A 16221-nucleotide genomic window follows, 5' to 3' on the forward strand; every position below is an offset into this window, starting at 1 on the left:
TGCGGTTGATAGTATGGACTGCCACTTCCATGTCCCAGCACCATTCTCTGGGCAGGTACTGCCCGTACACGAGTACCTATGTATGTACTGTGTCCCGCCCTACGACTTGAGTCGTGCCCGCCCTGTCCCAACCTGAAGTCATCAGTCCGCCTTTACAAGTTATACGTCACACCCGCCAACTTCCAGATTCCCAAAGCGCTGCAGCATTCTGGACAAGAACCCCCCCCCTGATTCATACTTGTACTTCACCACCCGCGGTCACAACAAAGTCACCTTGCACCAATACAGGAAATCTCTCAGGCTCATGCATCCAGAATTATGTCGTCTCTAGCATTATTAGCAGCGGTCGATAGCATATGCTGGCGTGAGCCATCTCAGAGCTACCAAGGCTATTGACCCTGCTGTTCTACTGCGCTTTGGCTGTCTATCCTATCTATATTCATTCCAGTAATACCGCCTTGGTTTCCATAGCCCATGCGTACCCAAGCTTTGTCCAGGGGTATCTTTTTTCCTTGATTCCACGTATGCCCGTCCATGCTTTGTCAAAGAACAGAAAGCAGAGGCAGACCCTTCATCTGCAAGCCCCCAGATACCCGTAACTCCGAAAACCCAAATTCATTGACGCCAGTGTTCCCATTGTTCATTTTCAGAAATTCCGTCCAAATTCCTCCAGTAGTCGTAACAGTTCATCATGTCGTGTCACATCTTGGCGACTTCTTTCTCATTCCACCTTACTCCCCGTCTTCGTCTTGGTTGTCTTCCTCCTCCTCGTCTTCCTCATTATCGGGGATGCTTGGGGGTGTCCATCCCTCGGCCAGCTTCAAATGCTGGCTGGTGCGCTCTCGTGGCAGCATAGGCATTCCCAGTTCCGAGAAACCATGAAATGTGTAGGAAGTTTCTTCGACGTATTTGCCGGGAGTGTCGTAGAGACCCAACCCGACCAGGACCTCTCCCTCTTCTTCCGGCTCGTCCACCACCTGGAACGCGGGTTCGGGAGCAGCTGGCTGCATTTGTTGCGTGGCGAAGCCACACGGTGTAGGCGGGTTGCTTTCAACAGAGGTGCTGCGCTGGCTCAGTGCCAAAGGCGACCAGTCCATCGATCCGTCCCTCATCATGGGCGATGGTGGAGAGAATTCTGGAGAAGCCGCGCCGTGAGAATAATGATGAGGAAATTGAGGAGAGCGTGGGGTGTAGCTGGGCAGGTAGCTCTGCTGAACAACCTGCTGCATGGCCATAGGTGACGGGTTCGCCGACAGAGTTCTCAAGTTGGGCGATGGCGGAGAGAATTCTGGTGATGGCTGTGCAGCTGGTGCCGAATATGTTGAAAACTGCGGGGAGTGCGGAGTGTAGTCAGGCTGATAGCTCTCCTGCTGCGAGGTGCAAGGAGGCTGGTAACTCTGTCGATAGGCTTGTTGATAGTTGTCCTGCTGACCATACTGCGTCGCCAAGGGTGGCCATTGAGTAGGTGCATTCTGTATATACTCGAAGTCAACCGGGGGTGATGGCAGAGTCGCCGATGGATGCCAGCCGGCAGGTCGCTGTTGCTGGGCTTTTGAGAGACCGGGCTGAAACTGGCGACCCAGTTGCTGGGATTGATGGTATTGCTCATACTGATGAGCAGGGCTTGTGTGCTCGACCGGTTGGGCCTGATAGACCTGCTCTGCGTAGTGACCCTGATCGACTTGCTGAGATTGGGTAGCCGTCTGATAGACTTGTCCAGTATAGCCAGTCGGATAGGTGTGCTGCTGGTATTGCAAGACCGGCATGTAATATCCCATGAAGCGTGTCTGATCCTGGGCCAGGCCTGGATTAACCGCCTCCGCGCGGTGTGTAGTCGAAGCTCGATCCGGAGCATTGTGAATATGGTTGTAGTAGTTGGCCCGCAGAGCCGGCTCAGCTCGCACGCAGGTTTCAGCGTGAAGCTGCCGCCTCAGCTGCTCCTGGCGAAGTGCCTCCATCGTCTGGACTAGACTGGCTCCGTTAGGCTTGGGATAGGTCGTGCGGTTGATGAAGAGGACTGTTTATGCTCGTGGATGCGTGCTGACGCTTGGGAATGGGTGAGGCGCCAGAGATGATTATTGTTCGAGGTGAAGAGCGTTCGAGATGGCCAGACGGATGAGTTTGGTCGATTGGCAAGAAGAAAAGGGCCAAGCAAGCTTATATTGGTCTGTAGAAGCTTTGGGGGAACCCGAAAATGAAACTATTAATATAAACTCAAAGTACGTAACTGGTAGCGCAGCACGCTCTTCGTTGAATGGAACTGGAAGTTAATGAGGGTGTGGACTTCCAGGGAGGGGGGTAGGGGGAGTGGACCGTTGGAGGGATCCGAGTGGCTTTAGCGACCGGCCTCATCAGGGATGGGTTGAAGGGTAAACCACGCCTACGTACTCCGTAGAACCTTGGGGAATGGCAGTTTATGGTCTCGGTACACAAGTCGCTCCTACAGCGATTCCTTGGTACACGCCCAGGCTAGTTCGAACCAGATCCAACCGACCATGGATCTCGAGGTGGGCCAACGAGCGAGCGTCTTGGTGTAATTAGCGCGGCGCTCCTCCTCCGGTCGTAGCAGTAGGCGATGTTTCTTTTTCGGTATGACGACGGCACAGACAAACGTGCGGGTGGCATGGGAGCTTCAGCCAATACCTTGCTAGCCGCTGCACAGGGAGGGCAGTGTGCTTCTCCTCGTCAGTAAGGATATTCGATCCGGGATTGTCTTTCCCTTGGTACATGTATCATGCACCCTCGACAATCCAAGACATGGTCGACCGGGATTGGATCAGAGCCTGCGAGCCGACACATGCCCTGTTCGTCCTTGGCCGGTACGTCATACGGGGCGAGGCAAGGGATGGTGGAAAGGCTGTCTCGTCGGCCGGGCCTCGAGCTCCAACTGGGAAAGTAGACGACAAGAATGATACCGTAAGTGAAAAGAGAAGAAGAAAGAGAAATGGGGCAGCGACCCCCTTCTCCATGATAGTCGTCGCCCTAAAGCAGCGGCCGTACCGGAGACAATAGTGCAAGAGCAGACAAAGAGGGATTAACCAGAGCGGCTCAGAAACTCAACCGTCAGACGCGGTACATGCAATCATGATTGCTGCAGGTATGCATGCTCGGGGGAACTTGCAGAAACAAGCTGTCTTGAGGGCATTTCAATCATTACTTGCACTACCCCGTCGAGTATCCACAAGAGTCAGGATGCGCCGGGCCTCTTGCGGCGGTACTCTGTGCTCACATACCAGCAAATCGAAATTGGATCTTCAGCAGGTCCAGCCTGAATCATGTCCAGATGCAATACCGGCGTAAAAGGTCGCCTTTAAAGACGACACAAGTGCTCGTCTCTCCCTAGAGCGCTCAGGAGGGAAACATGACATGGGGCGCCAGCCGGAAACTGAAAGGCAGGGCTGATATACTATTCAAGGTTAGCAGGCGCCAACAAGAATAGGCCTGAAGCAAGGATAGTCCGGCGCCTGGGTCGAAACAACAGCCAGCACTGAACGAAGTGCGAAGGCACTCGTAGGCATCCGGGCTCCGTGCTTCCTCTGTCCGTGCTGAGTGCCATAAGCCGGAGGCTCACGAGGAGAGTGCCAATGCCATGATGACCCTGCAGCCCCACGCTGAAGGAGACAAGCCCAAAGTGTGGTGGACGAGAACCGTCGACGAGAAAAGCGACCAAAAAAAGGAAGAAGGGGGAAAGGAGGCTAGGCCCCCCGGCAGGACGGGCAAGCCCCATCTTTCGGTCGCTTCATGGAAGGGATGGCGAAGGATCTGAATCCGACCCAAGGGGGTTGAAGTATGAACAGCCCGTCAGATTGGCCAACCAGCGTTGGCAAGAAGGGAAACCGGAGTGTCCGTCGTAGCTTGGGTCGAGCAATAGGTCAGTCAGCAGGGCGTGGGCACGGGAGGCACACTCCTCGTCCCCAGCTCACGGACCCCTTCAGATGCTGTCCCTTGGTCTTGGAATGCCTTCTGGCTCCACTAGCGACGTGGCGTGGTGGTGTGCCCAAATAGTGTTGGTGAGTCTTGCAGATGAGAACCGTCCACAAAGCTCACCCACCCAGACGGAGACGAAGATGCACATCACGGTCCAGACAGAGTGATTGACATCCCCACATAGCCGGAAAACTTCCCTGGCCTGATACAGACACCCCGTGAGCTCCCTGGTTTCGGCGCCAAAGTTGCGGGATGGGGCACGACTGAGAGGCACAATGGCGTCGGTCTATCCAGAAACACGAACGAGCGGGCTGCGAAGAGGGGTCAGATCTCATCGCTGGTTCATCGGTCGTTAACGACTGGCCAGCATTTGTGCCGACTTAATCATATCAGCGGTCCCTTCCGTCCAGCCGCTTACCAACTCAGTGCCCGTGCTCCATCTCTGCCTCAAATTCGAAGTGTAATAGGTTGAGACGATACCTGCGAGACAAGGGGATGACGCCAACCCACCACCTGTTGTGCTAGCTGGTCCGATGGACCTCTTGTCTCGTCGTGCCTGTTGCAGCAGCTGCTGCTGATGCCGATGATGCCTGTTAACGTCGATGCCGATGCCGTTGTGAATAATATCAGTAGTAGCCGCTGTCTGCAAGCCGTGGCGTACACGAGTTGATACAATCTACCAGGTAATACCTAGGTGTACTCCAGTCGACAATCCAGCGCAACCCCGTCCACTCTCTGCACTTGTCCAGGTGCTACAACGAGGCTGACGATTGATTGCATGTTGAATAGCGATGCTTTTTTTTTTCTTGCTTCTGCAGCATAATATCGCGTGAGCAGCAGGAACCGGCTCAGGGAGAAGTGCAATGTCCCACAGCGCCCCTCAAAGGGGGAAGACACAAGAAGGATGCATTTCATCGCTTCGTGCTCCGCAATCCAACATTTCATGTGACGGTGCCTCCCTCATCAATGATATAGGTACTAGTAGCAGTCACCATCGACTAGGTAGGCAAGTACCTACCTAGTAGTCTTAGGCCGGGGACAATTGTGTAGAAAGAGCAAGGCAACCTGGAGCCCCGCTCATTCGCTCTCGCGTATCAAACGGCTGCCGAACGCAAAATCTCGGAATTGGGGCAGTCGCATCAGAGACAGGAGCAAAGGAGGTCAGGTACCTTCGGACGTCAGGGATTAGAGGCACCTCAGCCTGTACTGCATAAGGTACTACTAGTAGTTCCGTACTGTGGAGAATCAATACGTAAGGTACCTACTGGCAAGCAAGGCAGGGTAACGTAAGGTAAGCTGCCGGTGCGGCTGCGTGGAGCTGCACTTTAGTTAGCAGTACCAGCACCAACAGAGCGCAGCGTCGTCGCCACCGTGCTTGGGCAAGCAAAGAGGGACGGCCGGAGATGTCTCGAAGTAGGTATCCACTATTACTACTACTTCAAATAGCACACTGTGCCTTCCCTAGACGGCGGAGAGCTCCGTGAGGCGCCGCGCTCGTACCCCTCAGTGTCGTCCAAGTCCCTCGGAGCGCGCGAGTTGGGCCATTTGCGCACCAGTGAGACATTACCGCTACCGGAGAGTCGTAGAGCACCCGGCGGAAGGTGCAAAGAGGTACCATATAGTGCCTTCCTCTGTATGCCTTACATACGTCGTAGGAATGGTGAGTCCACTACTGTGGCCGTCAACGAGCAAGAGCGAACAGCAGGCCAGGATGTCGGCGGAAGTGATGCCTCACCACAAGCACAGCAACCGTCACCCATGCCTGCTTTCCCCTGCGAGCAGTTTCCCTTCTGCCACGATGCGGTTGCATGCAAGTCCAAGCCCGACGTGCCTGTCGGGGTACCTGTGCCGTGGCCTGGCAAGCGCACTCGTAGACCAGCGGTGCTTGTCCGGAAATGGACGCTGATATTCATGCACCAGCTCGCCAGCGCGAGAAAGCCATGGTGGAGCGAGTGGCGGCCTTTGTGCGTCGAGGCGATGTACCGGCTGCGATGGGCGCGAGTGGGAAATTGAGGCCTTGCCGAGAGACAAAGAGCCCCTTGTTGAGGTCACCTGAAGATGGTTCGGATTTGGTCCGCCTGCCGCTCTGGGCTATCTGCACCCGTTGCCTCGTGTACATACACAGTTACCAGGTACCTACTAGTAGTAGTGCTTGACTACTAGGTAATATGGCTGCGGAGCAACTTCGCAGTGGACTCACGAGGCACTGTGGCGCCTGCAGAGTGCTGGGCTGCGAGTTTGCGAGAAAAAAAAACTGGAGGGATGGATCATGGAATGGTTTTGTCTTGCCGCCAAGCCAGGGCTCAGAGGTACGGAGCACGGTGTGCCCATCCCTCACAGCGGCGCTGATTCAAGTGCACTGTGCGCAAGTTTGCTCAGAAACCCAGCGCTTGCAGACGTGCGAAAACTCCTCCAGCTGAATACCTAATACGTCACCCTGTGAAACCCGAGGCCGCAATTCAAGTCAGTCCTAGCAACGCCCGCTACCGTAGTGCAGAAACCCGCCGTTGTATGGATGCCACATGCTCCGTAGCAATAAGCTGAGTGATGGTGAAACCCGGTCGGGCCAAGTTGGAAAATCAAGAAAAAGCACAAGCGGTGAAAGGCAAGCCGTAAATGTGATGCAGGATGCATGTACGGTACGAAGAACGGGTGCATCTTTAAGGCAGGCCGGGAAAGGGAGGCGGCCATATTAGCATTCCTCCATACTTAGGATGAATGATAATACTATTACAATAGATGTGGTAGAGATCTCCCGTCCGTCTTGTTGACGTCTTAACACCGACCAGCAGGATGCATCCTGCCGGCATGCCTTGATACCTAACCTGTCGCATTGACACTGAACTGGTACCAATCTCAGTCTTAGGTATGCAACAACATGGGCGGTTCTAGTCCTCTTGTCCTCGTATCTACCTACCTACCTAGTATTCAGTATGGTTGCCGCGCGTTGCCTCACGTTCACTGCGCCTCTACCTACCTATGCTTTCATCGCGCTATTGCGAGTATTCCAGTGGCTCCTAGGCTAGCAAAAAAAGAATAGAGCCGGTTCTCTTGCGAGGTTCTGCCCCACTGCCGATGGCGCCCAAATTCGCCCTTCTGGAGCGCTTGTGTCCGGATGATGGAGCGTTGGGACCCTAATACCTTGTGTACGAGTATGTATTCTGGGTCACTTGCGTGGCTGATAGCAGCTCCGCGATTTCCGCACTGTGCTCTCTCCCAACCTGCACCACTAGGTACCTAGGTACCTAGGTATGTACATACCTGGAGACCCAGCTCCCACCCTGCCTAGCAGCACTTCGTGCGCACAACGCTCGCCTTCTACTCTACCTACTTACCTATTTCAATCCTTCTCCGTCAATACGTTGAACGTCAGCTCCAGGTGCCGCAAAGCCTTCGTCGCCTTCAGCCGTGGCTCGTTACTCCGTGCTCGTTGCTCGTACCTACCGGTACTAGACTCGCTTGCGACGCCCTGCAGCGCGTCCTAGTCTGTCACAGCCCGTGGCGCCTCGGCGCAGGTCCTTGTCTCCTCCAGGGCCAGGCGGCGCATTGGCTTGACACGGCACCACACTCGCAGCCCTCCCGGCCATGAATGGGACCTGGGAGACAGCCCTTGACAGCCCTTGACAGCCCGCAAGTACCGAGATACGAAGTGTACTGAGTACGAGTATCGTACTGCAGCTAATACAGCCACGGATCCTCGTACAGTCTGGAGGGCTGGAGCGAGAACATTGTTCCAGGAATGTCAGAAAGGGAGCACGGAGCATGCAGGTATTGCTACCTACAGTACTACAATACTTTGTGCTCAGAGAGCAGCTACTGGTGTTACATACTATGTCCCAAGCAGCTAACTGCTACCAGGCATACAGAGGTGCTGCTACAAGGACTGCCGCTGGCTCGGAACCCTTGCCGCCCATGAGCGAACTGCAGCCGTCAATATTTGGCATCAGCGGACTCAACTCGCAACAGCAGGGCTTGAGTCAGATTATACCGCTACCTCTGCTCGACGTGACCACCTAATACTGCGTGCCCACTAGTCGAGAGTACGAGTAATAGTTTCCATCCATGCTTACGGAGGTACTGACTGGTCTCAAAACTAAAGGATTGCAGTTCGGCGAGCATCGCAGCCCAGTCAGGGCTGGAATTGCCTTGCTCTTCAGGGATCATCTTCTCCGTCTGAAGGGCCAGCGACCGCGGCTGCAGCTAAATCCAGCTTTGCAGGGGGGCTTTCGTCAAGGTCTGTCCCGGTCCTATGTACGAGTCTTATTGTTACTTACGAGTGTTCCAAGGCTGGCTTTGCTGATCATGTGATTGCTTGACGCGCAGGCAAGGGGGGGTAGCGGAACCAGATGAGCTGCACTCCGTGCTTGGTACGTGCTTGCAAGAGGACGTCCATCTCTCCTCCTTCGTCAATCTTCGGGGACCCGGCTTCGATGCCAGGATGGTGGTGCCAAGGACGGCGCGCTGCCAGCATCGATGGCCTCCATGGCTTGGTCTGGAGCCCTGGAACCGAATCCCCCGCCGCGACTGTCCCACCCAAGCCTCCGGTGAGTTGCAAAACTCGGACGGCGCTTGATCCACCGTCGCCGTGACCTGGCGGGCCGTGTCCTTGTCGCACATGTGGGGTTGCAGCGAATGAGGACGGCGCCATGGCATTCTAAGAATGAGCCCCCTTTTTTTGCAGACCCCTCTGGAGCCTCTCAACACGCCGCAGACCGCAGGCCTCTGCAGCTCCCTCAAAGGTACGATGATCGGCGTCAACTCGCCCACCTACGGTCAGGTCCAGACTTGGAAACCAGCCCAGCCGACAGGTTGGTTGGCGCACTACCTTTCAGCCGTCCTTTGTGGCGCATCAGAGCGAGGTTGTTTGTCTCGCAACACGAATGCGCTGGCACTGTATAAGCTTCTCTTGCATCCAGGTGCAATACTGAGCTCTCGAACGTGTTGCTGTATCAGGACATGCTAGCGATGAAAAAGATGGGACAGATGAAGCAGACACACCGGGCGGCTGTCGCGCGCTCTTGCGAGCAGGGTACATGATCATAATGCTTTGGCTACTGCTAACCAACTGGCGCAAATGCTTTGCATGGTTCATGGACCGCTGGTATCGTTGCAGGGTCCCTTCTTCCATCCTTCACACTTCAATGCGGGCGCCAACGTTCCACGCAGCCGTGTTTCGACCAGGGCGGCGTTTATTGCCTAGAAGCCCACATTCTTGCCTGTCTGCACCCGACCCTTCTGGGCTATCCGAACCCAGACCTACATAATGCCTTGAGAGAAGTACTACTGTGTATTGCTATTACCGTATACACTAAGATATGGCCCTGCTGACGCTACCTGGTACGAGAACCCCATGCCCTACAGCTTCCGCATGTTAATTGGGTTCCAACAGCACATGAAGCCTAAGGCCCTGATTTAACTCGCCTAGTTAGCTATCCAGCAGGCTAAAAAGGATACCTTTTATTAGCGCAACTTGCAGGTTAGTAGATCTTATACTTTAGAAATCCTAGTAATAAGGCTAGACTAGAATAAGATAACGCTCTTACTGCCTTTAAGTTAATTTTAACTTTATCTAATAGCTCTCCTTTATCTTAGCTTACTAATATATAAAATTATATAGCATTATTACTATATTTTATATTACTATAAGCTAATTATTAGCTATTATATTATTATAAGTTAGCTTATTTACTAATATAGTTATAAGGTAGTTAAATAAGTAAACCTTTTATTTCCTCTTATTACTTCTTAAAGTATAGTAAAGTAGCTAAATAAATTTATTAAAAAAAGTATACCTTTAAGAGGGTATTTAAAACCTTCTTTTATATATAGTTTAGCGCTTTTTAAAGTATATTTAAAAGTTTAAGTAACTAGAAAATAAGTATTAATATTTAAAGAAATTTTAAAAGGTCTTTACTACTATAAAAAAAATATCTAGTACCTTATATAACTAGGAGATAAGGAAGCTAGTAATAAGCTAGTAGAATAAAAAGCTTATTATTTAATAGTATAGTCTAGTTAGGTAATATATAGTAATAACTAGTCTTCTTATTAATAATAAAATAATATTTAAATTATAGTAAGAGATCTATTTAAATAACCTGCCTATTAATAAGCATATTATAAAAGTAATTAATAAGCTTGCCTTTATTAAAGGCAGCTAAAATGCAGGCTTAGGAGATATTATTATTTATAATGCTGCTAAAGTTAAGGAGGATAATTTAACTTAGCCTGCAGCTAGAACTAGAGGACTTAGTAATACCCTTACTTTATTAAAGACTAGTAATAATAATACTAATGCTAAGCTTATTATATTACTAGCAGTAACTCCTATAACTCTTATACTATTACTGCTGCTGCTAATAATGCCTTAGGCAGTCTTTATTATATAATTATAATTATTATTAATAATGCTATTAGCAGCATTTTATACTAATAGCCTAATAGCTAGAAAGAAGAAGAGAGTATTAAATTTAAATATAATAGCTAATAGCTTTTATAAATTTATATCTGCTATAGTAGTATATAATTTATAGCAGTAGTAGCTAAAGCACTATATTACTTATAATTAATAAGCTATTAAAGCAGAAGACTTTAAAAAGGCTATTTAAAATTACTTTCTTTTTTTAAAGGAATAAGGTATAGTATTTATTAGCTAATTAGTTTAGTAAATTTATAAAGATCTACTAAATTTATTAATATAAAATGCAATGCCTTTAAAAAAGGTAAAGGAGGTATAGTTAGCTATAAACTTTTTATTAAATTCTTAATATTTTTATATTAAGTTATAAATAGCTTTAAAATATATGCCTAGTAAGAATTATTAATTTTTTACTTTATTTAATTTACTGTCCCTCCTTACTTACCTTATAATATTAAAATTAACCTTAACTGCCTGCCTTAAGCCTTTATTTCTTTTTATTATTATTATTATTAGTCTTATTAGTTTTATTACTTTTATTACTGCTAAAGTTTATATTATTATTTTACTTTTTTAAATAAAGCTAATAATATTTTTAAGCCTGCTTAGTAATATATTCCTATAGTTTATTTTTATTTAATAATAGTATAATAGCTTTAGTATATTCTTAGGTAATTTTTATAAGATCTTATTTATAATTAGTTAAGATAAGTTACTTTTTTATATAGTATTACTTTAGTATCCTCCCTTTAAGCTTAATAAAGTTAAATAGGCCTATTACTATATATATAATACAGATCTAGTTAAGGAACTTATACTTAGTAGCATTATAATATATTATTTTTTATTTCTACTTATATTTACTAAAAACTTACTTAATAATTATTCTTTTTTAAAAGTGTTATAAGTTAAAAAGTTCTTTTTTATTCTAAGGTTATTAAGTTACTATTCCCTAGTCTTATAAATAATATTATATATTATTACTATAAGAAGTAATAACTTTTTACTATAGCCTAAAGCTAGCATTACTTAGTTAATATTATACTATTAGTATTAAAAAAGACTAAGTTAAGACTTAATATAAAAAAGCTATATTATTAATAAATCCTTTAGTATTAGTAAGAATATAGTAAAATAGGCTATTAAAGATAATAGCTATAAATATATTTTATAAAATATTATTTTTCCTTAACTAAAATCTTTACTGCCTTATTAATAAAATATAAGCTAGGATAAGTATTTTATTAATAGCCTTAATTATACTACTAAATATAAGGAATTTAATTTTAAGCTTAATAGCTAGTAATAGGTATATTAATTCTAGCTATTAAATAAAATATATATATAACTGCTATATAGGATTTTTAAGTTTATAAAAGACTTATAATATTATACTTTAGCTAGTTTAAAAGTATAGCGCTATATTCCTTTATAGCTTACTATATATATAAATTTATAAAAATACTATAACCTTTTACTTAATTAACTGCTGCCTACTTTTACTAATACTGCTATTAGTATAAAGCCACTAGCAGAGGGTAAAAAACACAGCCTTTTTTATATAAAAGAGGGTATTAAATAATATATCTAGTAAGCTTAAGAGCTGCTAATAGTATTTTTATAAGGTAATAGAAGTGCCTTATAGTAATAAGTTAGTATCTTTAACACTAGCTAATGCCTCCTTATTATTAAAAGACTAGGTGCTAGATAGGTTAGTAATAGGCTTAATAACTAAAGTAATATATACTAATATAAAAATAGCTATATATAAGTTATCCTAAGCCTAGCAGCAGTTTATAACTATATATAATAATAACTAAGTTATGCCTAGTATATTACTAGTAATTATAATTAAATTTATAGTATATTAAAAAGAGGTTTAGCTATAACTAGCTAATAAGTAAGACAGTAAGTATATTACTTAACTAGTATTATAAACTGTTTTTTTTTATAATAGCTATTAGTAGAATTAGTAAATTTATTATAATATTTTTAGTAACTATGCCTATAATAAATAATTATATAGCCCCTGCTAGTATAATATATTATTAATAAAGGGGTGTTAGGGATTATACTTTATAATGTATTTTTTCCTATATTTATGCTGAAAATCCTTACTAATTTAAGACTAGTGACCTTTTTATGCATTTTATTTAACCTGCTAAATGGCAACTAGGCAAGTTGAATCAGGGCCTAAGAGGACAAGATGAAGTCTACTGGAAGTCCGAGACGGGGAGCAAGGTTGGGGCAAGTACTGTACAAGTACGTGATTTTCGAGGGCTGCCAAGTGGTACAGGCAGTGGCCTGTTAAGAGATGTTTCGAGTCCCCGGACAAGCGTGTCATCTCCGCCAGCCAGACAACACACGAAGAGAAAACGCATCACGAGATTCGCTTACTGACTGCCTCCTATAGGTACTCGTAGTCCTCTTTAGTGTCGCTCTCGGCGCCGGCTGCATCCTGCCATGATATACCTAGTAGCTAGTGGTGACCTAGATCACTGCTTTCAAAGGCAAGACGCCACTCGTGAACACTTGATAGGTACCTTACGATCAGCGCAAGACTCGAACAAGTGATGTGTCTGAGCATTGCAACCACCGGGAAAATACCCAGAAAGCGTACGTATGTAGGTACTGCTCCCCCCCCCCCCCCCCCCCCCCCCCTACAGCCACGCAGCGCGTACGAGCTAATACCGCTACATAGTACGGTTTGCATGAGGCTATGCTGGTCTGCGTCGAGGAAAGACAGTCACTACGGAGTACCACCGCAAAATTCCGCTTTTTGCAGCTCGATGCCGCGGCTTGCCTGTCTCACAGGCGTACGAGTACAACCTGGATCCCGGCCGAAAACTCAACGCCACCTGTCTTTCACGACCCGGCTCAATCATGAACTGTACAGGGAACACGTACTACTACGAGTAATAGTACGATACGAATCACGTACTGCACGAACATACCTTTGCCCCGACTCAAAAGACCGGCCAAGCATTGTTGCAGCTGTGTGAGCGTCTAGCCTTGCCCGACCTGCGGCGGCTGCTAGCAAGGATCCAAGACCATATCGCTCGTGTCGATTGCACCGCATCTTATAGAGGTCTCATTCCCTGGTCCCGACGTGCAAATGAGTCAACAAGAGTGCAACGCCTATAGCGGAGTCCTCCCTCTGGTGTGGCCCTTGATGCCACCACGGGGCTGTCCTTATGGAGTATCACGTCTACTGCCTACTATTACTGCATTACATCCTGACGCCAGCCTCGAGGGTTTCCAATTAGCGGAGCTGGTGACGCAGGGATATTTGGTCAAAAAGGTCCGGATTCAAGGGCCCCAGAGAAGTTGATGGCCGTGCTTCGACTTGTCGAAGGGTCACATTTTGCTAGCGTGTGAGCTGACCGCCCAACAGCCAAACCAGCGAGTGTGCCATAGAGAAAGTGGAACGGTGCACAGTACAGAGTTCTTGCTTGCCAGAGTCCAAATCGTCCAAGCAAAGCACTAACCTACCACCCAGGACTAGGCCAGACATCCACTCCCACAATATACTCGTATCGCGAGCCACTTGCTGCTTTTCCAGGTACATGTACGTGCCGCTAGATGTGTCGCCTGAACGGAGACTTTGTGTCACTCAGCTACCGCCTTGGCACCGGATGTCTTCCGACATCCCACATTTCTCCTCGGTCTCGGACGGCTTGCGGCGATCAACGTACATTCTACGCACATATGGGATGCATCCGGCGTGGTCTATTGCATCATTTGGCTGATCTGATTCTCGGACCTTTGTCAAGCAGGTCTCCTTCAAAGGTCCTGTGTCAGCGTGGGCTTGTCTGCAACATCTTGGCTGACATATTGATGACCATTTCTCCCCTTCGTGAATCCAAGCTGTGTCCAGCGATCCACGGCTTGAGGCGATCACGGCAGGGCAAGGAGGAATCAAGCTCAGTGCCTATAACGATTACTTCCGTGGTATCACGCAGAAACAGCCGACTCAATGGTGACCGGAACGCGTCTGGATCAAAGATCTACCGTCGATAATAGCGGGAAAGTGCTCGATATCGTACGAGGACTCTGCTTGGTACATCAACATACGAGTACTAGTAGGTAGGTATGCATGTGCCGTACTCGTACGCCATTGGAATGCCTGATCCATATTTGACCTTCCAGGAAGCCGACAGAGGCGAATCCCGTACAGATGCTCTCCAACCCATCCACCTTTTATTGTGATCCCGATTGTCCGTTTCACTTGACGCCCGCAGCCGACCCAGCATCACCCGAAGTTGGAACGAGTACATGTACGGAGACCTTGCCTGAGCATGGCAGTCGGATTCCGTTGGACAAACTGGTGAGCCTGCATGCAGCGGCCCCATGCAGCGTTACCCATGTGTGTACGAAGTACCTTTTCCGTACTCGAAGGTAGGTAGGTAGGTAGGCAGCGCGCAAAAATGGCCAAAAGTTGACGTTCGATGTGGGCTAATACCGGCCTCTGCTCTTGTTCGATAGGTACAAGTACTCGTCGCTTCCATTCTGCAGGGGTGCCAATGTGTGCACTTGAACGGAGATACTCGCAGTATTACGACTACAGAATGTTTCCTTTTCTTTCTATGGGAATGATCTGGGTTGACTTATTGCTAGCCTCGTCGCTTCCCCCAATGGGCGTGTCTCTAGAAATCTTGGCTACGGGCTGGTGTTCCCGATATAGCTTCCCGATCCTCTCTGTCTCGTCCATCCGCACCCTTTTCAGAAGCTTCCGCATCTAACCAACCACTCGGAAGTAAGGTACAATCAGTGCTTCGCCAAGTACCAACACCAGGACCGCCTCGACTCTGGTCTCAGGCGCCTGTCTGATGACGGAGATTGAGTGCATACGAGTATTACAGAGTGCTATTAGTGCATATCACAGGCAGAGGGCAACGACGCATCAGCCATGGTCACTCACCCCTTTCACGCATCCACGAGTCGGGAATCCTCTGCCTGATCAGACGCCACCACCTGTTGTAATTTGTAACAGTCTTACTATGTATCACAGGTATGTGCACATGAAAAAGTTGCAGCTTGGAAGCCCCAGGCCACCATCATTACCTTCAAAGTACAACTACCCGCCTTATCAATGTTCAAATTGTTTTACCAAGCTTGTTTCAATGGTGGGCGTCATTTTCATCTTGATGATTCCTTGGGTTTTGCGGCGCGAGGTTGCCCACGATATGGGCCCATTCCTCTCACCAAGTTTCACAGAACCGCTCTATGCCTCCAGGCCAACCACGCACGCGTGAGGCACTGGACCGTTGGCAGCCATCTTTTCCATCCCAGAGACGCATGGTGGTGGAGAGGAGGGGAAAGGGGACGAAAACCATTAATACTACTACTTCTACTAGCTTGAGTGACCAGCAGCCTGTTTGCCCGCATGCAACCTGGGATGATATGCACGGACTAGCGATTCGGGGACATGGGGGCTTTTGCTCTCGCCCTGCCTCATGGGCGATTGAGTGCAGGCTGCCCGATGGCCAGGCCCACCGCGGGCGGAGGAGTCGAGACGCATAAGACAGCAGCTGTGATCGCCTGCCCACAATTAATCACCGGCCTTTCCAAGGACCAAGCATCATGATCATGGATCCCCCTCACTGTGGCTTGTCACTCGTCGCCTCCTCTTTGTCTCTGGCCGCCTTGGGCGTGGGACCTTGCCTTGATGAGAGAGCTGTGAAGCCGTGCTAGCCAGTCGAGTCTTACATGGTGTTTCTGGTTCATCTGACACCGTTTGCACACTATCCACCTCATGGGCTCGTCCTCAACGCACCACCAGCCCGTTTCACCGCTTCTTAACCCCTTCGTTAGCACGGATGAAAAGGTCGTCCGGCTACGATGGGGATTGCCAGACCAAGACCACGCACGGCTTG

General features: G+C 48.1%; 3 protein-coding genes across 3 annotated transcripts; 1 reads left to right on the forward strand and 2 right to left on the reverse strand.

Moving 5' to 3' along the window:
• Nucleotides 1–371: 371 nt before the first annotated feature.
• On the reverse strand, nucleotides 372–2076 carry TRIREDRAFT_119534 (uncharacterized protein). The gene has a single exon (XM_006961451.1). The coding sequence runs from the start codon at nucleotides 1956–1958 to the stop codon at nucleotides 732–734; it is 1227 nt and encodes a 408-aa protein (XP_006961513.1). The 5' UTR covers nucleotides 1959–2076; the 3' UTR covers nucleotides 372–731.
• Nucleotides 2077–4790: 2714 nt separating this feature from the next.
• On the forward strand, nucleotides 4791–5940 carry TRIREDRAFT_102385 (uncharacterized protein; the record flags this gene model as incomplete). The annotated part of the gene is made up of 3 exons (XM_006961053.1): nucleotides 4791–4902; nucleotides 5264–5340; nucleotides 5374–5940. The coding sequence occupies 3 exons, from the start codon at nucleotides 4791–4793 to the stop codon at nucleotides 5938–5940; spliced, it is 756 nt and encodes a 251-aa protein (XP_006961115.1).
• Nucleotides 5941–15083: 9143 nt separating this feature from the next.
• TRIREDRAFT_102386 (uncharacterized protein) lies at nucleotides 15084–15645 on the reverse strand (the record flags this gene model as incomplete). The annotated part of the gene is made up of 3 exons (XM_006961452.1): nucleotides 15084–15211; nucleotides 15267–15319; nucleotides 15551–15645. 3 exons carry the CDS (start codon nucleotides 15643–15645, stop codon nucleotides 15084–15086), a joined length of 276 nt encoding a protein of 91 aa, XP_006961514.1.
• Nucleotides 15646–16221: the final 576 nt, after the last annotated feature.

The sequence above is a fragment of the Trichoderma reesei genome (genome assembly GCF_000167675.1).
Source record: "Trichoderma reesei QM6a unplaced genomic scaffold TRIREscaffold_1, whole genome shotgun sequence".
Classification (NCBI taxonomy): domain Eukaryota; kingdom Fungi; phylum Ascomycota; class Sordariomycetes; order Hypocreales; family Hypocreaceae; genus Trichoderma; species Trichoderma reesei.

What these genes read in the sequence shown, in the direction of transcription:
- TRIREDRAFT_119534 (XM_006961451.1), bottom strand. Translation starts at nt 1,958, where the DNA reads ATGGAGGCACTTCGCCAGGAGCAGCTGAGGCGGCAGCTTCACGCTGAA.